Source organism: Malaclemys terrapin, chromosome 5 (assembly GCF_027887155.1).
Source record: "Malaclemys terrapin pileata isolate rMalTer1 chromosome 5, rMalTer1.hap1, whole genome shotgun sequence".
In the NCBI taxonomy this organism is placed as follows: Eukaryota; Metazoa; Chordata; order Testudines; family Emydidae; genus Malaclemys; species Malaclemys terrapin.
This window is the reverse complement of record NC_071509.1, coordinates 587,986-612,464: the sequence shown is the minus strand read 5'-3', so window position 1 is coordinate 612,464 and position 24,479 is coordinate 587,986. Positions and strand designations below refer to the sequence as shown.

The 24,479-nt window shown below is 51.5% G+C and overlaps 1 protein-coding gene across 3 annotated transcripts in view; it reads left to right on the top strand.

Moving 5' to 3' along the window:
- LOC128838406 (dedicator of cytokinesis protein 2-like) overlaps positions 1 to 24,479 on the top strand; it is a 348,010-nt gene that overhangs the window by 207,980 nt on the left and 115,551 nt on the right. For all 3 annotated transcript variants that reach the window (XM_054030559.1, XM_054030560.1, XM_054030558.1), the window contains exon 28: positions 11,594 to 11,689. In XM_054030559.1, the coding sequence (XP_053886534.1) occupies positions 11,594 to 11,689 (96 nt within the window). The remainder of the gene's footprint in view (positions 1 to 11,593; positions 11,690 to 24,479) is intronic.

Sequence of the window (24,479 nt, the reverse complement as noted above, 5' to 3'; positions counted from 1 at the left end):
CTGCAGGGTGCTCTGGTTCTCTGCGCTGCCGCCCCGTACAGGGCGGCCAGAGCGGAACAAGAACAACAACAACAACAAAAGCGGCCGTGCCGCCCTAGGCCGTGCCGCCCTCAGCTGGTGCCTGGAGCCGGCCCTGGCCTTGGGGAGAGCCAACAGCTGCAGGGGGCCCCTATACTGAACACTGTCCCCACATTTTCCACAGGAGTTCGTCCTGGAAGATATCTCGCTGCTGAGGGTGACCTGAGAAGCAAGGGAGGGTCTTCTACTGCAATGCGGCTTCCACCCTGGCCCATATGCAGCTTCCTATGTGCAGCAGTGGTCCCCCCGCCCCTCGCAGCACAGTGGTGCGGACACGTTAGCCTGACTGGGACAAGGACCACAGTGGCATCAATGTCCTATTCCGCATCTAGGCATGCATGCAGCCCTAACCCTCCTCACCCCAAGAGCCTGCACCGAATAACTTCCTTCCCAAAATCAAAGCCGCTTACCGGGAACCTTCTCTGGTGTTTGTCCTTCCCCAAGCACCAGCCACCACGACTGGCTACCTTCCTCTTGGCTTGAGAACAGCTCTTGGCTGCATGCCTCCAGAGATTCCGGGGTGTCTTCCTCCCCCTCAGCATCCTCGCTCCTGCTTTCCTCCTCCTCCTGCCTTGTTGAACTGGGCTCTAAAGTGTCCATGGTGGTCCTTGGAGTGGAGGTGGGGTCGCCCCCAAGTATCACGTCCAGCTCTTTGTAGAAACGGCAGGTCGCGGGGGCACCACCAGAGCGGCGGTTTGCCTTGTGGGCTTTGCGGTAGGCATTCTGCAGCTCCTTCACTTTAACCCTGCACTGTAGTGCGTCCCAGTCATGGCCCCTTTCCATCATGTCTCTTGATATCTGCCCGAAGGTATCGTAATTCCTACGGCTGGAGTGCAGCTGGGACTGGACAGCTTCCTCCCCCCAAACACTGATGAGGTCCAGCATCTCACCATTGCTCCATGCTGGGGCTCGCCTGGCGCGTGGAGCATGGTCACCTGGAAAGATGCGCTGAGAGCACTCCATGCTTGGCTGAGCAAACAGGAAGGGGATTTTCAAAATTCCCAGAGAATTTAAAGGGTGGGACTGATGGTTGGTCACCTGAGGGCAGAGCAGTAGAGTTCAAAGTGATGACCAGAGTGGCCAGAACAGGCATTGTGGGACACTTCTGGAGGCCGATCAGAGCGCATTAACAGACCAGGGTGTCCACACTGGCATCACGGCGCTCCAGCGGGGGCACATCAAATGTTATTCCACTTGCCAAGGTGGAGTACCAGGAGCGCTCTAGCCGCAGAGCCCAGGCGCTTTACGTGCCTTGCCAGTGTGGACGGGTCGTGAGTTAGAGCGCACGGAGCTGCTTTAATTCTCTCTAACTGGCAAGTGTAGCCATGCCCTTAGCATCTCCGCAACAGCCTTGTCTTCCTTGATCGCTCATTTAGTACCTCAATCATTCAACGATCCCATTGATTGTTTGGCGTCTTCCTGTCTCTGATGTACTTAAAACATATTTTTGCTGTTAGTGTTTGTGTCATTGGTTAGTTGCTCTTCAAATTCTTCCTGGGCCTGCCTTATTATACTTTTACACTTGACTTGCCAGAGTTTGTGCTTTTTTCTATTTTCCTCAGTAGGAGATCTTGGAATCATAAAATGATGGGGACTAAATTAGCCGTTACCACTCAAGAAAGAGATCTTGGAGTCATTGTCGATAGTTCTCTGAAAACATCCACTCCATGTGCAGTGGCAATCAAAAAAAGCAAACAGAGTGTTGGGAATCATTAAGAAAGGGATAGATAGTAAGACAGAAAATATCATGTTGTCTCTATATAAATCCACGGTACACCCACACCTTGAATACTGCATACAGCTGTGGTCACACCATCTCAAAGATATATTGGAATTGGAAAAAGTTCAGAAAAGGGCAACAAAAATGGTTAGGGATATGGAACGGCTTCTGTATGAGGAGAGATTAATAAGACTGGGACTTTTCAGCTTGGAAAAGAGAGGGCTAAGGGGGGGATATGATTGAGGTCTATTAAAATCATGACTGGTGTAGAAAAAGTGAATAAGGAAGTGTTATTTACTCCTTCTTATAACACAAGAACTAGGGGTCACCAAATGAAATTAATAAGCAGCAGGAAGTATTTCTTCACACAACGCACAGTCAACCTGTGAAACTCTTTGCCAGAGGATGTTGTGAAGGCCAAGACTATAACGAAGTTTAAAAAAAAAACAAAAAAACACTAGATAAATTCATGGAGGATAGGTCCATCAGTGGTTATTAGCCAGGATGGGCAGGGATGGTGTCCCTAGCCTCAGTTTGCCAGAAGCCCAGAATGGGCAACAGGGGATGGATCACTTGATGATTCCCTGTTCTGTTCATTCCCTCTGGGGCACCTGGCATTGGCCAGTGTCAGAAGACAGGACTCTGGGCTAGATGGACCTTTGGTCTGACCCAGTACGGTCATTCTTATGAATCATCATGAATAGTTCTCTGAAAACATCTGCTCAATGTGCAGCGGCAGTAAAGAAAAAAAGCTAACAATGTTAGGAACCATTAGAAAATGATAAAGATAAGATAGAAAATAGCATAATGCCACTATATGAATCCATTGTATGCCCACAACTTGAGTACTGCCTGCAGTTCTAGTTGCCCCATCTCAAAAAACAGATACTGGGCTAGATGGACTATTGGTCTGACGCTGCATGGTTGTTCTTATGACTCCTCGTAGACATATCACTAATCTCTGCTGCTAAGGGTGTGGAGTTTTCACCTTCCCCTCTGCAGGGTGTGTGTCTGCAAACCAGGACATAGCCACAACAAGAGGGATTTACAATATTAACAGCCCTAGGCAGTGAAATAATATCATTCTCCCACCAAAACATTGGTGGGTATCTTATGGAGAATCCCACCTTCCAAGCATCTTTTAAACCTTCTCAGTCTTGTTAGGCATGAGCCAAAGGCACAAGTGGTTTCATATTTCCCGAAGGCAAGGTGCTTTACTCTCTGCGAGCATATCTGATTCCTTAGTCAGATCTTTCCTACCAAGGATGATCTGGGCACTGTGTGCTTCCACTCTTGAAACAGTCTGCCATTTACACTGTCATCTTTCATAAACCCTGTCCACCTCCAGGAGGGCATGTGATGGGTTACCCCCCACTTTGGGGTGCCACCTGCTGTATTGGCTTGCACTGCACAGAAAACTGTACAGCGTAAACTCATGAAATTCGCTCCCTCCCTCAATGTGGAGGAAGATATGCACAGCTTTTTGCCCCCCCCCCCATTATGGATTTCACAAATGGGGTTTAGAGAAAACAAAAACAAGTTTATTAACTACAAAAGATAGATTTTAAGTGATTATAAAGGATAGCAAACAGATCAAAGCAGATTACTGGGCAGGTAAAAACAAACACGCAAACTAAGCTTAATACACTAAAGAAACTGGTTACAAGTGGTAATTTCTCACCCTAAATGTTGCTTTATGGCAGATTGCAGAGGTTCTTGAAGACAAGCTGCTCTTGCTTGCAGCTTAAAACTCTAGGTATTTCTTTCACAGGCCAGACACCTTCTCCAGACCAGGATCAGTCCTTCCCCCGCCCCCCACTTTGTCTTTGTTTCTTAGAAGTTTCCAGCAATCATCCTTGGTGGGGATGCAGTGGGGAATGGCCCCTGATTAACTGACTTCCTTGCCTTAAATAGGATTTACATATGGCGGGAATCCTTTGTTTCCCAGTTTGATCCTCACCCCTTATCAGTGGGAAAAATACTAGTAGTCCAAGATGGAGTCCAGTACCAGGATCACATGACCCTGCAGTGTCAAAGCAGACAGGAGTCAAAGGTTGTTTGCAGCATCCCAGGAAGCTTCTCAGGAAGGTGGGAGATTAGCATCTTCAAAATCCTATTGGTCTCCCTAATGGCCCATCCAGGCTGATTGCATTCTGTCTGGTGGGCATTCCCCAGGGATAAACCCACTTGTAATTGTTACATAGTCAATATTCCTAACTTCAGAAACCGAGATGATACATATGTACAAATAGGATAATAACATTCAGTAAATCATAACCTTTCCAATGATACCTCACATGACCCATCTTGCATAAAGCACATCTGAGTTGTGCCATATTCATATCATAAGAATATCTCTATGAAGAATATGGGGTGTAGTGTCACAGGGCAGAACAGGCACAATTAACTGTGATCACCTCAGGCATCCCTATGTGGATTCCACATATAAAGCACACTGCTTCCTCATGTGTTCAGTGGATTCACACAAATAATGCCTTCTCAGGCTGTTGCTCTGGGCCGGGAACCTGTGATTGGGGTTGCCAGGAGGCAACCATTTCTGGGGTGGTATGGGTTCAGATCCACCCCCTCACACCTCCTTGCCTGGGACAAATCGGGATCCCCCCTTTACGCTGGGTGTTGCCCATCCCTCAGACCTGCGCTTCACAGATGGCCTCGCTAGCACATATAGATCAGCTGCATGGGCTGCATCTTTTAATCGCTGGGGATTTATCCCACACTACAGCCCTTACTTCATCCAGCCAGGCATCAAAGAACTTCTCTTGGCTAAATAGGTATACCAAATTTTCATAGTCCTCTGCCTCTTCATCCCTTATCCATTTCCTTAAATAATTTTATAAACTTATTCTCCGTGACTTATTTTATCATGTTTTTTGATGTTTCTAATTTTTAGGCAATATTCCTCTGGGATGATTTGAAACCTTTTCAATACAGAGGGGTAGCCGTGTTAGTCTGAATCTGTAAAAAGCAACAGAGGGTCCTGTGGCACCTTTGAGACTAACAGAAGTACTGGGAGCATAAGCTTTCGTGGGTCAGAACCTCACTTCTTCAGATCTGAAGAAGTGAGGTTCTGACCCACGAAAGCTTATGCTCTCAGTACTTCTGTTAGTCTCAAAGGTGCCACAGGACCCTCTGTTGCTTTTCAATACAGTATCTCTGAATCAATCATAATTCATAGCTTCCTTTGGATATTTATCAGATAGACTGGGAGGCAAGGTGGTCATTTTCTGTGTGTCAAGAATTTGGAGTACTTCACATGTCCTCTCAAAAGTGGTCAGGTATTCCTCAAAGCATTCCCCGTCCCAGTATCTTGGACATAATTTATCTTAGCTGGTTGATCCCTGGGGAGGATTACTCATGGGAGCTGGGTTTTTATTTTGTAATTTCAGCATTTTGAGCGCTTGCTCCCTCTCTTGAGGACAAGTGCAGAGTCCTGCACTTAGGAAGGAAGAATCCCATGCACTGCTACAGGCTGGGGACTGACTGGCTAAGCGACAGTTCTGCAGAAGAGGACTTGGGGATTACAGTGGATGAGAAGCTGGATATGAATCAACAGTGTGCCCTTGTTGCCATGAAGGCTAACGGCACATTGGGCTGCATTAGTAGGAGCATTGCCAGTGTATTGAGGGAAGTGATTATTCCCCTCTATTTGGCACTGGTGAGACCACATCTGGAGTATTGCATCCAGTTTTGGGCCCCACACAACAGAAAGGAAGTGGACAAATTGGAGCAAGTCCAGTGGAGGGCAGTGAAAATTATTAGGGGGTTGGGGCACATGACTTACACAGAGAGGCTGAGGGTACTGGGGTTATTTAGTCTGCAAAAGAGAAGAGTGAGGGGGGATTTGATAGCAGCCTTCAACTATCTGAAGGGGGGTTCCAAAGAGGCTGTTCTCAATGGTGGCAGGTGACAGAACAAGGAGTAATGGTCTCAAGTTGCAGTGGGGGAGGTTTAGGTTGGATATGAGGAAACACTATTTCACTAGGAGGGTGGTGAAGCACTGGAATGGGTTACCTAGGGAGGTGGTGGAATCTCCTTCCTTAGAGATTTTTAAGGCCCGGCTTGACAAAGCCCTGGCTGGGATGATTTAGTTGGTGTTGGTCCTGCTTTGAGCAGAGGGTTGGACTAGATGACCTCCTGAGGTCTCTTCCAACCCTAATCTTCTAGGATTCTACATGCTTTCATTCTTCCAGCTCCAACTGTTTCCTATGGGCAGCTTCCTCCACTGCCTTCTGATTCTTATAGGCTCTCGGCCACTGCCTGTCTTGTTGAGGACTGTGCCAGTCTGGCGACGTTGTACGGATGCCTGAACTCCTCACACCCTCATTCCTTCCCGAGGGGTTTGGCTGCTTGACATGTAACGTGTCTTGTTCCATAAGCTTAGATCGTTTCCTTGAGGCTTTTCCTTGCAACGACTAATCCCCGATGGTTCACAGCTGCTCAAACTGCAGCTTGGTTAGTGTGCAGCACTTCTCTAGCTTGCTCATTTTGTGCTGTCTTTGTTCTGTTTCCCTCTCCTGATATAAACAAACAATAAAAACTTCACACGCGCACACACACACACACACACACACCATTTTCAACCCTATTACTTTTCAGTGTCACTTTGTGTCTCAGTGTACTCTACTGCCTTGGGCGTGAACTTCGCTTCGTTCATAAACTGGGTGTAGATCCTGCTGACCTTGCCACGGTGGCACTTTTCAGGGTTACCCAAGGGGTGCAGAGTGAATCACTACCAGCTGCTCACAACAGGAGGGAGCCTTGGCTGTGTCCACCAGGGGAAACCCTCCCCAGCTACCAACGTCTGGCTAACCCAAGCTCCCGTCTCCAGGCTCCACACGCTCTGTGCTTTCCAAATGTAGGCTAGCAATGTACACATCTACACTCGAGTGCCCAATCCCCTTCGTTCTGGACACCTGCTGTGCATTGATTCATTGCCTTGGTGGAAGCAATGCATCCCGGTTCACTGTTTCACCACAGTTCAACACCCGCCTTAGCACTTAGATGTATCTATAGTAAAACCAGTTTGGAGTTTAACAGAGCTTGAGATAGAGGTTCAAATAAAAGCAAGTACAAGTGTTTAGACATATAAGGATACAGGTAAAAGAAACATAAAATGGAATCTATAGCCTATAATTATGAACAAGTTACTTTGCTGCCTGGCACCTCCTCCTGGCCACTCTGGGGATTAGCTCTTGAGTTCACACCCAAACCCTGTCACACCTTCTCTCTCTCAAGTCTGCAGCTCCTTTCTGGTCCCAGGAACCACAGCGTCCCCTTCGTGACTCAGCCTCAGGCCATGTCACTCAGCATTCCCCCCTTCCATTCCCTGTCACTCCCACAGTGACCCAGGCAGTCTTCCCCTTCACTGCCATGCCGGGCTATGCCACACCCTTGGTGGCTGGTAGGGGAACCCAGGCCTGCCCTCTACTCCAGATTCCAGTCCAGAGACCCTCTCCCCAGCAGCTCTGGGCTTTCCTCTCCCGTCCTCACTGCTCCTTCCCTGAACTGTTTCCTACCTCTCCTGGTTCTCCTCCTTGCACTGGGTGTACCAACTCCAAACCTACTTCCCTTCTCCCCGGGAGCGACTGCCCTATCCTAGCAGCTGCCTCGGCACTCCTCCATTCTCCCAGGGAGTAGCTGCAGATTTCTCTCTGCTGCTCCTTCGGTTGCCAGCCTTCTGGCTTTTGTAGAAGATCTGCCTGTCCCTCGCAGGTGAGCTTCTCTCTAATTAGCTGCCTCCAGCCTAAAGCTCCCGTGTTTGCAACCTAATTAGCTGATTGGGCCCACCTGGCCTAATTCAGCTCTTGCAGGGCCAGTGTGGGAGCACACCCCATCACACTCTCCCACTGGCAAAGTGTCTCCTTCGTAATGGGTAACATCCTGTGCCCTTTCTTTTCCCTTTCTATAGTAACAGCCTATTGTCTCTTAGCCCAGGGGGATCCCCTATTCAGAGACTTCGCTTGGGGTTCTTTTCTCTTGGTAAATGCTCATGCCTGTGTCTGGTGCAGACAGGGCTTGGGTTGCTCTCATTTTGATGGAGTCAGTCTGAGACTCTGACACCTGAGGTGAGAAGTTTTATTTCCAGTAGTTTTGGAACACAGTATCCTACGTTACACGGCTCTACAGTTGTTCCCCTTACAAACCTCATGCCATAGCCATGACAATCAGCTAGTTCTTGGTTGTCCGCAGAGACCACTCACAGCCGCCTTCTGTGAAATACTGAGAAGATGGTTGGGCACAGGGGTAATGTATCTGCCTGGGCATGTCTGTGTCACACCCAGACAGCAGATTTGTTTGGGGTTACCAATAGACTGGTGAATTCAGGCTGTCCCCACTCAGGGGCTGCTGTGAGTTTCTCCCATTGTAAGGAAATTCCTTATTTTATGGATAAATTCAGTGCCAGTGGGGACAGAACGGTGTTCAGAGAGAGGGGACCATAAGTCCTGTGTTGAGTGTCAGTTAGTGTTGCACAATAAGAGGTGTTTTGAGAATTGTGTGCTATTACCCGTGGTGTGGATCCATATGCTTCCTAGCTGATCAGGCTGGTAGGGAAGTACTGGGTATATTGCTAATGGAGATGAGCACCTCTCTTGGGAGGGAAGACCGTCCGATGCTTCGAAGAAAGGAGTGGGATGGTGCTTTCTGCTCCAGCTCCCGATCCAGTGATCAGAAGCAGTTTCTGTTGCAGCCTATTTGCTTGTAATGTTTTCTATACCCTACAATAATTTCTGGTGAAATTAGTATGCAGCAGATTTAAAACAAACAAATGGAAGTACTTCTTCACACAGCACAGAGTCAACCTGTGGTATTCCTGGTCAGGGGAGGTTGTGAAGGCCAAAAGTATAACTGGGTTCAAAAAAGAACTAGATATGTTAATGGAGGATGGGTCCATCAACGGCTGTTAGCCAAGATGGTCAGAGGTGCACCCCCAGGCTCTGAGTGTTCCTAAACCTCTGACGGCCAGAAGCTGGGACTGGACGAAAGGGGATGATCACTTGATAAATTGCCCTTTTCTATTCACTCCCTCTGAAGCATCTGACACCATCAACTGCCAGAGTCAGGCTACTGGCTAGATGGACCATTGGTCTGACCCAGTCTGGCCACTCTTTTATGTTCTTATGTTGGTGCATGAGGTCAGCTTAGGAGAGAGCAGACACGTGTTTCTAAGGGAACTACAGGCCAGTCAGCCTCACCTCAGTCCCTGGAAAAATCATGGAGCAGGTCAAGGAATCAATTATGAAACACTTAGAGGAGAGGAAAGTGATCAGGAACAGTCAGCATGGATTCACCAAGGGGAAGTCATGCCTGACTAACCTAATTGCCTTCTATGATGAGATAACTGGCTCTGTGAATGAGGGGAAAGCAGTGGATGTGTTATTCCTTGACTTTAGCAAAGCTTTTGTTATGGTCTCCCACAGTATTCTTGTCAGCAAGTTAAAGAAGTATGGGCTGGATGAATGGACTATAAGGTGGATAGAAAGCTGGCTGGATCGTTGGTCTCAACGGGTAGTGATCAATGGCTCCATGTCTAGTTGGCAGCCGGTATCAAGCGGAGTGCCCCAAGGGTCAGCCCTGGGGCCAGTTTTGTTCAATATCTTCATTAATGATCTGGAGGATGGCGTGGACTGCACCCTCAGCAAGTTTGCAGATAATACTAAACTGGGAGGAGTGATAGATATGCTGGAGGGTAGGGATAGCATACAGAGGGACCTAGACAAATTAGAGGATTGGGCCAAAAGAAATCAAGGAACATGGTCATTCTCCTCTGTTCAACAGATAGGAATTAATGGTAAATTCTCAGAATGGAGAGGGGTAACTAGTGGTGTTCCCCAAAGGTTAGTCCTCGGACCAATCCTATTCAACTTATTTATAAATAATCTGGAGAAAGGGGTAAACAGTGAGGTGGCAAAGTTTGCAGATAATGCTAAACTGCTCAAGATAGTTAAGACCAAAGCAGACTGTGATGAACTTCAAAAAGATCTCACAAAACAAAGTGATTGGGCAACAAAATGGCAAATGAAATTTAATGCGGATAAATGTAAAGTAATGCACATTGGAAAAAATAACCCCAACTATACATACAATATGATGGGGGCTAATTTAGCTACAACAAGTCAGGAAAAAGATCTTGGAGTCATCATGGATAGTTCTCTGAAGATCACCGCGCAGTGTGCAGAGGCGGTCAAAAAAGCAAACAGGATGTTAGGGATCATTAAAAAGGGGATAGAGAATAAGACTGAGAATATATTATTGCCCTTATATAAATCGATGGTACGCCCACATCTCGAATACTGCGTACAGATGTGGTCTCCTCATCTAAAAAAAGATATATTGGCACTAGAAAAGGTTCAGAAAAGGGCAACTAAAATGATTAGGGGTTTGGAACGGGTCCCATATGAGGAAAGATTGAAGAGGCTAGGACTTTTCAGCTTGGAAAAGAGGAGACTAAGGGGGGATATGATAGAGGTATATAAAATCATGAGTGATGTGGAGAAAGTGGATAAGGAAAAGTTATTTACTTATTCCCATAATAAAAGAACTAGGGGTCATCAAATGAAATTAATAGGCAGCAGGTTTAAAACAAATACAAGGAAGTTCTTCTTCACGCAGCGCACAGTCAACTTGTGGAACTCCTTACCTCAGGAGGTTGTGAAGGCTAGGACTATAACAGCGTTTAAAAGACAACTGGATAAATTCATGGTGGTTAAGTCCATTAATGGCTGTTAGCCAGGATGGGTAAGGAATGGTGTCCCTAGCCTCTGTTTGTCAGAGGATGGAGATGGATGGCAGGAGAGAGATCACTTGATCATTGCCTGTTGGTCCACTCCCTCTGGGGCACCTGGCATTGGCCACTGCCGATAGACAGGATACTGGGCTAGATGGACCTTTGGTCTGACTCGGTATGGCCGTTCTTATGTTCTTAACATTGATAAGGTCTCATCTGGAGTACTGTGTCCAGTTTTGGGCCCCACACTACAAGAAGAATGTGGAAAAATTGGAAAGAGTCCAGCGGAGGGCAACAAAAATGATTAGGGGTCTGGAGCACATGATTTATGAGGAGAGGCTGAGGGAACTGGGATTGTTTACTCTGCAGAAGAGAAGAGTGAGGGGGGATTTGATAGCTGCTTTCAACTACCTGAAAGGGGGTTCCAAAGAGGATGGATCTAGACTGTTCTCAGTGGTGGCAGATGACAGAACAAGGAACAATAGTCTCAAGTTGCAGTGGGGGAGGTCTAGGTTGGATATTAGGAAAAACTTTTTCACTAGGAGGGTGGTGAAGCACTGGAATAGGTTCCCTAGGGAGGTGGTGGAATCTCCTTCCTTAGAGGTTTTTAAGGTCAGGCTTGACAAAGCCCTGGCTGGGATGATTTAGTTGGGGTTGGTCCTACTTTGAGCAGGGGGTTGGACTAGATGACCTCCTGAGGTCCCTTCCAACCCTGATATTCTATGATTCTAAGGTGTGGAGAGAGAATTCCTTGCTTTAGTCCCAGCCCTCAAATGCCGGCTGAGTTGCCCTTTGAGCAGCCCTCCCAGCTGTGAGTGGGGCCACCTGCCTGATTCCTCTTCTGCTGTCTGTCCTGCTGCTGCCATTGCTGGGGGAGGTCCCTTTTAAAGTGCCAAAGCCTGTGTTTGACACCACCCCTGGGGCACTCTGATACTCACCATGCAGAGGAGTGTAACTGCCAGGTGACCTCCCTTTGTCTCCTGCATGGTGATCCCAGGAGTGAGACCAGCTGCCCAGGCGCTGGACATGATGTGTGTCTTGCCTTTCAGAGGAAGGTGAAGGGGCATGTGCAGATGATTCTGGAGCAGCTGCTGCGCACCGTCAATCGCAGGGTGATTGTCCTCGACCAGGAGCACGACCTAAGAGTGAGTACCACTGCTTGCTCTGTGCGGTTCTGGGGGGCTACACGCATCTTGGAGTGAGCCTGGCCCTTGAACGGGCCCTGGTGAGTGCCAAGGAGTGTGCTGGGTTCGGTGCTGGGGTGGTAAGAGCTCATTAGAGTCTCCTGCTATTGGTGCCGTTCATCCTGCAGCAGCCTGGTCAGGATGAGGCTCTCGACATTACACAGAGCTTATGGAAAATCCATCAGCCCAAGTCCAAACACGGCACATGGGGAATTCGTGGTAGGAGCACACACTGAGGCAGGGTGGAGTCCTGGGTCGACCCTCATGGGGTGCTGGCAGAAGGCTGGGCCTCATCCCACAGTGGGAGGTTCCTTCTGTGGAGGTGGGGCTGTAGGGACACCCCAAGGTTGAAGAATGTGAGTTGTGAGGACTGGTGAAGGGAGCTAGGCTCCTTCCAGGAACAAGGATCCTTGCTGGGCCTGAATCACCACTGGAGTTCTGCATGCCAAGAATGCAGAGCGGTTAAATCTCAGGGTTCAGGGCATCAGCCAGTCAGAGAGTCTCTGTCTACACAGCCAGTGGGTGTGAGCCTCCCAGCCTTGGGCGACAGACTTGGGCTACCGGGGCTCGAGCTCTAGAAATAGCTGGGTAGGCAGCGCTCTGCAGAATCCTGGGTGTGTCTGTCCAGCGACTCAGGCTGGAGCTCAGGTTCTGAGGCCACCCCCCTTCCTAGGCTCCAGCCTGAGCCTCAGCCTCAAATGGCTCAGCTATTTCAGAGCCCTGCTGGGCGCCCTGCTAGGCTGAGTCCGTTGACCTGGGCTGAATGAGAGCCTTGCTTCCGCGGGCTGTACAGACACTGCTCAACTGATGCTTCCAAGGTAGGGCCCAGCTGGACTGTTTGGTGAGGCGCTATGAGACAAGATGGCCCCATGGCTCACTCGGTTAGCTGGCGTCTTGATGTGGAGCAGATCTGATGTGCCAGCAGGTTGGGGAGGGGTTCAAAATGAAGAAAGAACGGGACAAATTGGCTAGAGATAAATCACTCCCTCTGGGCAGGGGCCAGGGAGAGGATTAGAAACCAGGGGAGTTAGCGCATGGCAGCTTAGCCCAACGGGGACTGCCCAGACTGCAAACCGCTGGGTCTATGCTCTGTGTCCTGTGGCAGCGGGAAGTCAGTGGGGATGCCTGTAAACCAGTGGTGTAGAGGAGCAATGGCCAGGAATGCTCAGTGGAGGGGCCTGCTGGGATCTGAGAACAGTGTTGTCCTCCCATTCTTGGTTCTCATTGACAAGTGCTGCTGGAGGAAGCGAATCTGGAGTGACCGGCATGGCAGAGTGGTGCTGTGAGGCTCACTTAATCGCTGGCTCTGGTGCGGTCTCCGTTTGGAGGCTGCCTGAGGGTCTCTCCAGCAGGTGGCTCTGCTCAGGTCGGTGCATGTTCAAGCGGCTGCAGCCCTTGGGTGGACGTTTGGATAGACATACGCAGGATTTGGTGCTGCTGTTACACTGATCCCTGGGAGTTAGCACCTTCATTCCGGGACTAGTTCAGTCTGACCCCGTGGTTCAAGGAGTGAACAAGGCTCTTCTCTTTAACGGCTTTGGTTTGATCCTGCGATGGGTTTCAAGCATATATTTTGAGATATTCACCTCTTCAGCGAGTCTCTCTCAATTGGCAGGCTCAAACTCCCTTCACTAGAATCACTTCACTGTGGCAGCGCGGATGGGCTGTTTTCCTGGCGTCATTTGTGCAGTTTCTCAGGAGAGCTCTCATTGGCCTGCCTGACACAAAGGGTGAGGAAGCTCTTCCAGCTCCAGATCACCAGCCCTGTCTCTTGCTCATGGTTAAGTGGCTTTGCTTGCTGAACTGATTGCGGATTCAGTCCTAAATACTCCTCTCTGACCTTGGGGGTAATGGCCTTATGGAGTTGTTTAGCTAAGCTATTCTGGATCCAGTTCTGCCCTCAGTCATTGTGTCAGTGTTGTAAATGAGGCAGACAGCGTGTGGCCCAGCTGGTCACAGCATCTCCTTTCATACACTTCTCTCTCCAGCGCTTTTGCAGAGGGAGAGAGACTGTCGCTCTGAACCTGCCGGTCTATGACAAGGACCTTTGGAGTGTGGGAACCAAGCGAGTGAAGGAGGCTTGGTGGGGATCAGGTGGGATTTGAGCTCACTAGCATTATGGTTTTGTTACCCTTGCTTCTGGGTTGTGTATTTTGGCATCCCAGGGAAGTGAAGGCAGAAAGGAGCGGTAATGGAGCTACATGCATTACGAGGAACTGAATGAGGTTGTTAGGGACCAGTTTCAGTACAAAGAGAATCTAACCCTTTGACCTGATCCCAGCCATCTCCCCTTGAATCTTTGCCAAGACCTGAACCATCTGAGTTTCAGAAATGCTGTCTGGTAGCTGTCTTGGCCTGACTTATCAGCTATATGCTGCCTCTGTACTCCCTGGCTCCATCCAGAGGTGTAGGGCTACTTCATGACTGGCTGTTCCTAGGGCGTGGGCAACACTCAGCATCTTCCCAGAGCTGTTGTTGCAAGTGAGATTCCAGCCCTGTTTTGTGTACGCCAGGGGTTTGGAAGCTTCTTATGAGCACAGAGCCAAACTGAACCACAGACTTGGTCAGGGTCATTGAGCCTGTATGTAATGGGAAGCAGATGGGGGTATGGGGAAAAGACTCCCAGGGGACAGCTCTGTGGTCACTTTCTGCCCCCTTCCCTGAGAGCCCCAGCTCCCCATGCCATGAGGGAACATCTGTTTGCACTATCCCCCAGCAGCCCCTGGCACCGTTATCTGGTACACCCCTGAATGCCTCTGTTTCCCATGCTGGCCTGTCCGGTGACCCCAGCAACCCAGGTGCACCTCTCAGAGCTTCCATCCCACCCCTTTAGGAAATGCCTGTCCTCACTCAGGTATCTGACCTGCTCATCAGGGCACAACAGAATAATCATTGGGCTAGGAATGCCGCCTCCTTGGCTGTAGGGGCTTGTGAAACTGCACAAGCTAAAAGCTTCACTGATGTAGATGCCACAGCCAGGGACCTGCCATCCTGTCCTGGTGCCCAATACATTCCAGGTGAATGCTCTGACCCAAGGCCCACAAGCACCCTGAACATAGGCACCTGTGGGACCCTGTCAGCAGCTGCATGACAGGGAGGGGGATACAAGGTACCTAGAACCTCTCAGCTGTGACCCGGTCATCTGCTTCTAAGGAGAGATTGCTCATGGACACTCACAAAACCTGCAGGCCAAAGGAACCTCTTGCCTTCCGGAGTGCTGGGACCTATGAACCATGCACCTGGAATTTCCTGGCTACTTAACCCCACACCTGAGACCTAAGCTTCCCCTCCTCCCTGCCACACAGGGAGAAGGGCAAGAATGGTTCCATCCAAAATAAATGAGGTTCCTGGTGGGTTAAGGCCACATGACTAGATGCATGTTGTAGTTCAGGGCAGAGTTAATGAATCATAGAATATCAGGGTTGGAAGAGACCTCAGGAGGTCATCTAGTCCAACCCCCTACTCAAAGCAGGACCAATCCCAGGACAGATTTTTGCCCCAGATCCCTAAATGGCCCCCTCAAGGATTGAACTCTCACTCAATGCTGGGTTTAGCAGGCCAATGCTCAAACCACTGAGCTGTCCCTGCCCCCCTAATGGTTAAGAACAGAAGGCTCAGGGTGGGTTACTGTTATGTCAGTTCCAGCAGATGCATGCAAATTCTCTGCTGAGTCCTTAGTTTCAGATGGGTGTAGCCTGGAGCTTGCATGGATCCCAGTCTCTTCCTAGCTGGGTTTGTGATCCTTCCCTCGCAGGAGTTGTCCAGGCTTGGGGTTGCTGTGACACCTGAAATGCTGAGACTTCAAATGTTCTTCAAGGAGATAAATTCTGTCATTGCTGCTGGGGCCAAGTGTCCCCCTACAGGAGACCAGCAGCTGCCATTGACTTCAATGGGGATTGAATTCTGAGGCCTTCTTGGGGCCCAGCCTCCCTTCCATCCCCTATTATCATGCAGAGACAGTATCATTCAGAGGCCTTTGTACTGCTCTCAGCTGCATGGGGTCTCTGTGGAGCCCCCTCCTTCCCCACTCTCCTGGCCTTTGTGCAGCTCACGGTTGGTTTTCTGAGCACGGCAACGTCTTGCTGACGCTGTGTGGAGCATTAGGGAGTGTTTTCTGTGCCGTGCTCAGCATACTGACACCACCCACTGGCTGCTTCCAGCCCTTTGATCTGGGACCCTCATTAACCTGACATTGAATTTCTCCTCTCGTGGGCAGCCTTGAAAAAGCCGGAATATTTGAGCTGCTAATTTCTTTCTTGTAATTAGTCAGTGAATCCTGCAGCCAAGAAACCTCAGCTTCCTTCCCTGCGCGCCAGCTGCATGTGGGAGGGAGAGTATAATTTCTAGGTTGGCGTCCCCTCCCCACCCGGACTCAATATCACAGTGCTTTCGATTAGAGGGAGCAGGTCACAAGTGCTGAAACCTGGGGGTGTGAAATGAGTTGGTCTGGTCTCGGCTATGCCCACAGCAGGCAGGTGCACACCTCGCCACTGGTGCTATCTGCTCTTTCATGAACAGGCTCTGCAGAATTGTGAGGAATGTACTTAGAATCCTAGAATCATAGAATCATAGAATATCAGAGTTGGAAGGGACCTCAAGAGGTCATCTAGTCCAACCCCCTGCTCAAAGCAGGACCAATTCCCAGCTAAATCATCCCAGCCAGGGCTTCGTCAAGCCGGGCCTTAAAAACCTCCAAGGAAGGAGACTCCACCACCTCCCTAGGTAACACATTCCAGTGTTTCACCACCCTCCTAGTGAAATAGTTTTTCTTCTTCGAGTGCTTGCTCATATCCATTCCATTAGGTGTGCGCGCGCCGCGTGCACGATCGTCGGAAGATTTTTTACCCTAGCAACACCGGCGGGTCGGCTGTGGAGCCCCCTAGAGTGGCGCCTTCATGGCGCTGAATATATACCCCAGCCGACCCGGCGCCCCCTCAGTTCCTTCTTACCGCCCCTGACGGTCGTTGGAACTGTGGAGCGCGGCATAGCTGTCCTCCACTCTCCCTAGCTTACTTAGTCATTCAAAGTTATAGTTATAGTTGTAGTTCTAGTGTTTATAGTTAAATAGTTTTAAAGTTGTTATAGTTGTTATTGTAGTTCAGGGGGTTAAGGGGGTCGTCTCCCCCTTTCTCCCCCGGCCGCGGGCCCGGGCTCATGCCCAACGCTCCCGGCTTCAAGCAGTGCGCCTCCTGCGCTAAGCCTATGCCAACGAGCGACCCGCACGACTCCTGTTTGAAGTGCCTGGGAGAGTCCCACCAAACAGACAAATGCAAGATCTGTAAGGCCTTCAAACCAAGAACCAAGAAGGAGCGGGACTTTCGGCTCAGGCAACTCCTAATGGAGGCGGCACTTAGCCCGGACACTCCTTCCACGGGCCAGACTCCGACGCCTAGCACTTCGGTGCGCAGTGCCCCGGCGGCACCGGCTATGACGACCACGCGAGTGGCGTCAGACAAGCCTCCCCGGCACCGGACCTCGTCGGCACCGCAAACACAGCAAGTGCCGCGGCGCCGGTCATTATCCCCAGGGCATAAAAAAGCCCATAAGACGGGGACGTCCGTGCCGAAGACGCCGGCTCCCCCAGTGCCGGGGGTAGAGCCGCGTCCGCCGGTGGAGCAACGGAAACAGGCGCCTCCAGCACCGTCGACTCCGGCGCCGAGGCCGTCGAGTCCGGTACAAATAGCGTCTCCACCGAGGCCGGCGGTGATACAGTGTCTCCCGTCGACTCCAGAGACCTTCGCGGCGGCGAGAGACTTGATAGCTCTCACGGAGCCGGCACCGCCTCAACCACCGGCACCGACTGTACCGTTGACTCGCCCGGTACAGTCAAAAGGGAAACCTGCCTTGATGCGCCCTCCATCACAAGGGCTGGAACCTCGGCGCCGATCCAGGTCCCGAAGCAGGTCCCCACGCCGCTCGCAGTCCCGGCACCGAATATCGTCTCGGCACCGGTCGTACTCGCGGCCAAGATCTTCGTCGCGGCACCGGTCTACGTCTCGGCACCGCTATGATCGTCGGCACCGATCAACGTCGAGACGTAGTTCTCGGCACCGCCACGCTCGACGCTCGACGTCGAGAGGCCGCTCCCGGCACCGGGCATACTCTAGGTCCTCGTCGAGGTCCAGATCTGACTCCCGGCACCGACGAGGTCATCGGCACCGGTCGCGGTCCCGGCACCGATCGCCGGCACCGCACAGAGATAGATCATCTCCGGACCGGCACCATGCGGCACCGCAGACCACGGGGATCGTTTCATCTTTCGCGGCACCGCCATGGCCGTCAAGATCGGCGTCTCGCTCCTCGGAGGACCTGTCGAGATCGGCATACCCCCCTCAGGGGCAGGCCGAGGAACGAGACTTGGGCCATTGGCAGGAGAGGGCAGAGGACCACTCTCATGGACCATCTCACTGGTCGTTTTGGACCCCGTGGGCGTATCACCAGGAGCAAGGGGCTTCATTACCATCGACCTCTCGCTCGGGTCACTCGGTCAGAAGGGCCCCAGAATCCACCATCTCTCGGCCTCCGCCTGGAGGCATGGAGGCTTCTGTGTCCACACCACCCGACACCGTGGACCCAAGTGCAGGTGACGCTCCGACCCAAGACCAGGGGGACCGGGACCCCCCCTTGGATCCACTACCACCGGAGGCGTCCTCCTCCTCCTCTCCGGATGAGGCAGTGGCGGGCACTTCATGCACGGGTCCCCCTCCGATAGATCTTCGGGCTCACCAGGATCTCCTGCGCAGGATGGCCCGTAATATGGACCTGCAGACGGAGGAGATAGTGGAGGTGCACGACCCGATCGTGAATATCCTTGGATCGGATGCCCCATCGAGGGTGGCGTTACCCTTGATCCGCACGATCCAAACGAACGCGGATACGATATGGCAGACTCCTGCCTCCATTCCACCTACAGCGAGAGGGGTGGAAAGGAAATACTTTGTCCCATCTAAGGACTATGGGTACTTGTACACACACCCCCAACCGTGTTCACTGGTGGTGGAATCAGTGAATGCACGAGAGCGCCACGGCCAGCAGGCTGCAGCGCCAAAATCAAAAGAGGCTAAGCGGCTTGATCTGTTTGGCCGTAAGGTTTACTCAGCCGGAGGGCTACAACTTAGAGCGGCGAATCAACAGGCGCTACTGAGCCGCTACAATTTCAACTCCTGGAACTCTATGGGGAAGTTTAAGGAGTTGATTCCCCAAGAGTCCAGGGAAGAGTTTGGAGCCATGGTTGAGGAGGGTAAGAAGGTGGCTCGGACCTCCTTACAGGCCTCCCTGGACATAGCGGACTCGGCCGCAAGGACCCTGGCCGCAGGTATCGCTATGCGCAGGACCTCCTGGCTCCAAGTTTCGGGTTTGCCCCCTGAATTACAGCAGACCCTACAGGATTTGCCCTTTGAAGGACAGGGGCTGTTCTCGGAGAAGACGGACTCTCGATTGCAGAGCCTCAAAGACTCCAGGACAATCATGCGCTCCTTGGGGATGCATGTTGCGGGTCCCCAGCGCAGACCATTTAGGCTGCAGCCTCAACGTTTTTACCCCCCTCCACCTCGTCAGAGACAGGACCCTGCCAGAAGGCGAGGGCGAGGTGGTAGGAGAAGATGGGCTGGCCCTCAACCCGGTCAGAACCAAGGGCCACCAAGACCACCTTCAGGTCCTAGACAGAACTTTTGAAGGTGCGGTCGAGGACGGCGCCCCAGTCATCCCCCAGGATCCAGCTCCCTCCTTTCGGGATCGCCTCTCCCACTTCCACCGTGCTTGGTCCCTTATAACTTCGGACCGTTGGGTCCTCCGCACGGTGGAGAGGGGATACGCTATCCAGTTTTCTTCTATCCCCCCCTCCCACCCCCTTTCCCCGTCCCTCTTCAGGGACCCTTCTCACGAGCAACTTCTTATACAGGAGGTTTCTACGCTCCTGGCCATGGGGGCCATAGAGGAGGTTCCGATAGACTTAAGGGGCAGGGGATTTTATTCCCGTTACTTCCTGATCCCCAAGTCCAAAGGAGGTCTGCGGCCCATCTTGGACTTGCGCGGACTCAACAAATTCGTAGTAAAGTTGAAGTTCCGCATGGTCTCTTTGGGGGCCATTATCCCTTCCCTCGATCCTGGAGACTGGTTCGCCGCCCTCGACATGAAAGACGCATACTTTCACATCTCAATTTACCCACCTCACAGACGCTTCCTGCGATTCGTGGTAAACACGGTGCACTACCAATTTACAGTCCTTCCCTTCGGCCTATCCTCGGCCCCAAGGGTGTTCACGAAATGTATGGCTGTCGTGGCAGCGTACCTTCGTCGGCAAGGGATACAGGTGTTCCCGTACCTAGACGACTGGCTGGTGCGCGGTCGCACCAAGGAGCAAGTTCACGCTCACGTCCACAGAATAGTGCACACATTCAACGAGTTGGGCATCCTACTCAACAAGGACAAATCCACTCTAGAACCTACCCAGAGAATAGAATTCATCGCCGCAGTTCTAGACTCCAGACGTGCACAAGCCATCCTGCCAGACAACCGATTTGGCACCATCACGAACCTCATTCAAGGGCTCAAGGCCTTCCCAACTACCACGGTGAGGTCGTGCCTTACCCTGCTGGGTCACATGGCTTCCTGCACGTACGTAACCAGGCATGCCAGACTTCGACTTCGCCCGCTTCAAACCTGGGTGTCATCAATATACCGTCCACATCGGGACAGCCTGAACATGGTGGTCACGGTCCCGGACTCGGTCCTGGCCTCCCTCACCTGGTGGCTAGATCACACTGTAGTCTGCGAGGGGATGCCATTTCACGCCCCACAACCCTCCCTGCACCTGGTCACAGACGCGTCATCTCTGGGGTGGGGCGCCCATCTCAACGAACACCATACCCAGGGCCTGTGGACTGCATCCCAGTTAGCCCTACACATCAATGTTCGGGAACTGATGGCGGTACGCCTGGCGTGCCAGGCATTCCTCAATCTCCTACGTGGCCGCTGTGTGTTAGTTCTCATCGACAACACCACGGCCATGTTCTACATCAACAAGCAAGGAGGAGCACGTTCGTCAATTCTATGCCAAGAGGCCATTCGCCTGTGGGACTTCTGCATCGCCCACTCAATCCATCTCACGGCATCGTTCCTCCCTGGAGTCCAGAACACTCTAGCGGACCGACTCAGCAGGTCCTTCCAAACGCACGAGTGGTCTATCCGTCCGGACATTATACATTCCATCTTCCAGAGGTGGGGGTTTCCCCAGATAGACCTGTTTGCATCTCGAGACAACAGGAAGTGCCACGTGTTCTGCTCCCTACAAGGTCGAGCTCCGGGCTCCCTCTCGGACGCCTTTCTGCTTCCCTGGAAAGACCACCTGTTTTATGCCTTCCCTCCGTTTCCTCTGGTCCACAAGGTACTGCTCAAACTGCGCAGAGACCAGGCACAGGTAATTCTGATCGCTCCTGCGTGGCCAAGACAACATTGGTACACCACACTGTTGGAGCTCTCGGTTCAGACACCGATCCCGCTTCCGTTGGATCCGGATCTCATCTCTCAGGACCACGGCCGGTTGCGTCACCCCGACCTCCAATCACTCCACCTCACGGCGTGGCTGCTCCATGGTTCACCCAGGCAGAGCAGCAATGCTCGCACTCTGTACAACAGATTCTACTGAGCAGTAGGAAGCCCTCAACACGGACCACGTACCTGGCCAAATGGAAGCGGTTCTCCTGTTGGTGCGAACAAAGAGCCACATCCCCGTTGCAGGCACCCATTCCCCTTATTTTGGAATATCTCCTCTCCCTAAAACAGCAGGGGTTGGCGATATCTTCAATTAGAGTTCACCTGGCCGCTATATCGGCCTTTCACCCAGGGGAACTCGCGTCCTCGGTATTCTCTAACCCGATGGTCGTTAGATTCCTCAAGGGCTTAGACCGGATGTACCCACAACAACGTCAGCCCGTTCAGACGTGGGACCTCAACCTGGTTCTCTCCAAGCTCACAGGTCCTCCATTCGAGCCACTGGCCACCTGTTCTCTTTTGTACCTATCCTGGAAGACAGCCTTCCTTGTAGCCATCACCTCAGCAAGGCGCGTTTCTGAACTCAGGGCGCTTACATCCGAGCCCCCTTATACAGTTTTCCATAAGGATAAAGTGCAGCTTCGTCCACATCCTGCCTTTCTCCCTAAGGTGGTTTCTCCTTTTCATATCAACCAGGACATCTTTCTCCCGGTCTTTCATCCCAAACCACATGCCACTCGCCAGGATCAACGTTTGCATTCCCTGGACGTACGAAGGGCCCTGGCCTTCTATATTGACCGCACAAAGCACTTTAGAAAGACGACGCAACTCTTCGTTGCAGTGGCCGACCGAATGAAAGGCTCACCGGTCTCCTCACAACGCCTATCCTCCTGGATTACGTCTTGCATCCGGACTTGCTATGACCTGGCAGGTGTCTCAGCACCGCACCTCACCGCTCACTCCACGAGGGCCCAGGCTTCCTCGACGGCTTTCCTGGCACAAGTTCCGATTCAGGACATTTGTAGAGCAGCGGTTTGGTCATCAGTCCACACATTTACAGCTCACTATGCACTAGTGCAGCAGTCCAGAGACGATGCTGCTTTCGGATCAGCGGTTTTGCACACAGCAATGTCTCACTCCGACCCCACCACCTAAGTTGGGCTTGGGAGTCACCTAATGGAATGGATATGAGCAAGCACTCGAAGAAGAAAAGACGGTTACTCACCGTTGTAACTGTTGTTCTTCGAGATGTGTTGCTCATATCCATTCCAAACCCGCCCCCCGTCCCCACTGTCGGAGTAGCCGGCAAGAAGGAACTGAGGGGGCGCCGGGTCGGCTGGGGTATATATTCAGCGCCATGAAGGCGCCACTCTAGGGGGCTCCACAGCCGACCCGCCGGTGTTGCTAGGGTAAAAAATCTTCCGACGATCGTGCACGCGGCGCGCGCACACCTAATGGAATGGATATGAGCAACACATCTCGAAGAACAACAGTTACAACGGTGAGTAACCGTCTTTTCCTGATATCCAACCTGGACCTCCTCCACTGCAACTTGAGACCATTGCTCCTTGTTCTGTCGTCTGCCACCACTGAGAACAGCCGAGCTCCATCCTCTTTGGAACCCCCCTTCAGGTAGTTGAAGGCTACTATCAAATCCCCCCTCATTCTTCTCTTCTGGAGACTAAACAATCCCAGTTCCCTCAGCCTCTCCTCAAAAGTCATGTGCTCCAGACCCCTAATCATTTTTGTTTCCCTCCGCTGGACTCTTTCCAATTTTTCCACATCCTTCTTGTAGTGTGGGGACCAAAACTGGACACAGTATTCCAGATGAGGCCTCACCAATGTCGAATAAAGGGGAACGATCACATTCCTCGATCTGCTGGCAATGCCCCTACTTATACAGCCCAAAATGCTGTTAGCCTTCTTGGCAACAAGAGCACACTGTTGACTCATATCCAGCTTCTCGTCCACTGTGACCCCTAGGTCCTTTTCTGCAGAACTGCTACCTAGCCATTCGGTCCCTAGTCTGTAGCAGTGCATGGGATTCTTCCGTCCTAAGTGCAGGACTCTGCACTTGTCCTTGTTGAACCTCATCAGGTTTTTTTCGGCCCAATCCTCTAATTTGTCTAGGTCCCTCTGTATCCGATCCCTACCCTCTAGTGTATCTACCACGCCTCCTAGTTTAGTGTCATCTGCAAACTTGCTGAGAGTGCAGTCCACACCATCCTCCAGATCATTAATAAAGATATTAAACAAAACCGGCCCCAGGACCGACCCTTGGGGCACTCCGCTTGAAACCGGCTGCCAACTAGACATGGAGCCATTGATCACTACCCGTTGAGCCCGACAATCTAGCCAGCTTTCTATCCACCTTACAGTCCATTCATCCAGCCCATACTTCTTTAACTTGGTGGCAAGAATAGTGTGGGAGACCGTATCAAAGGCTTTGCTAAAGTCAAGGAATAACACATCCACTGCTTTCCCCTCATCCACAGAGCCAGTTATCTCATCATAGAAGGCAATTAGGTTAGTCAGGCACGACTAGAAATGACTTAAAAGCGAATGAATGAGTCTCAGATTTCTGACCAGGCCAGAACCCAGGACTCACTCACTGGCACTTGCCTATGTCCCTGCTTCCTTCAGTCTCTAGTGTCTGCCTTTCTCCCCCTACTGGTTGCCTGATCCAGGAAACTCAAAGGTCAGGTTCCCCGGTGCCTAACCTGTCCCCTTTGAGTATCAAGATCTTTCTGATGCTCACATAGCGTGGCGAAAGTTTCACGCTGCGCTGCACATGGTGAGGTTCTTTGTGCCTTCAGCTCCTGACGGCAGTGGCTGTGAATCAGCAGGAGCTGCAGCTCTCTGACTAATCCCTGCAACATGTGATTTCAGAAATCAAGGCCAAAAGAAGGTGCTACTCAACCCAGAATGCAGAGGACTTAGTTACCCTGTCACCTGGACAGCAAGGCGGACTGGGTGGGACAGCTGATGACCACTGGAGTGAAGGGGAATGGTGCTATGCTGAGGAGAACTTGTAACACAGGCCCCCAACTTTTCTGTGTGTAAAAGACAATTGCAGCGTCTCTCATTAGGCTGCTGAATCAGTCGCCACAAAACTGAGCCTGGAAGTGACAAATGTCCAGGTACTTTTGATGACACTGAGGTGATTGAAAGGCAGCTGCTGGCTGTTCTGTGGGGAGCCAGGCTGTAGAAATGCGCTTTTCATTACACAGGGAAAGGGGAGCTGTAGCCTGACCTCAGA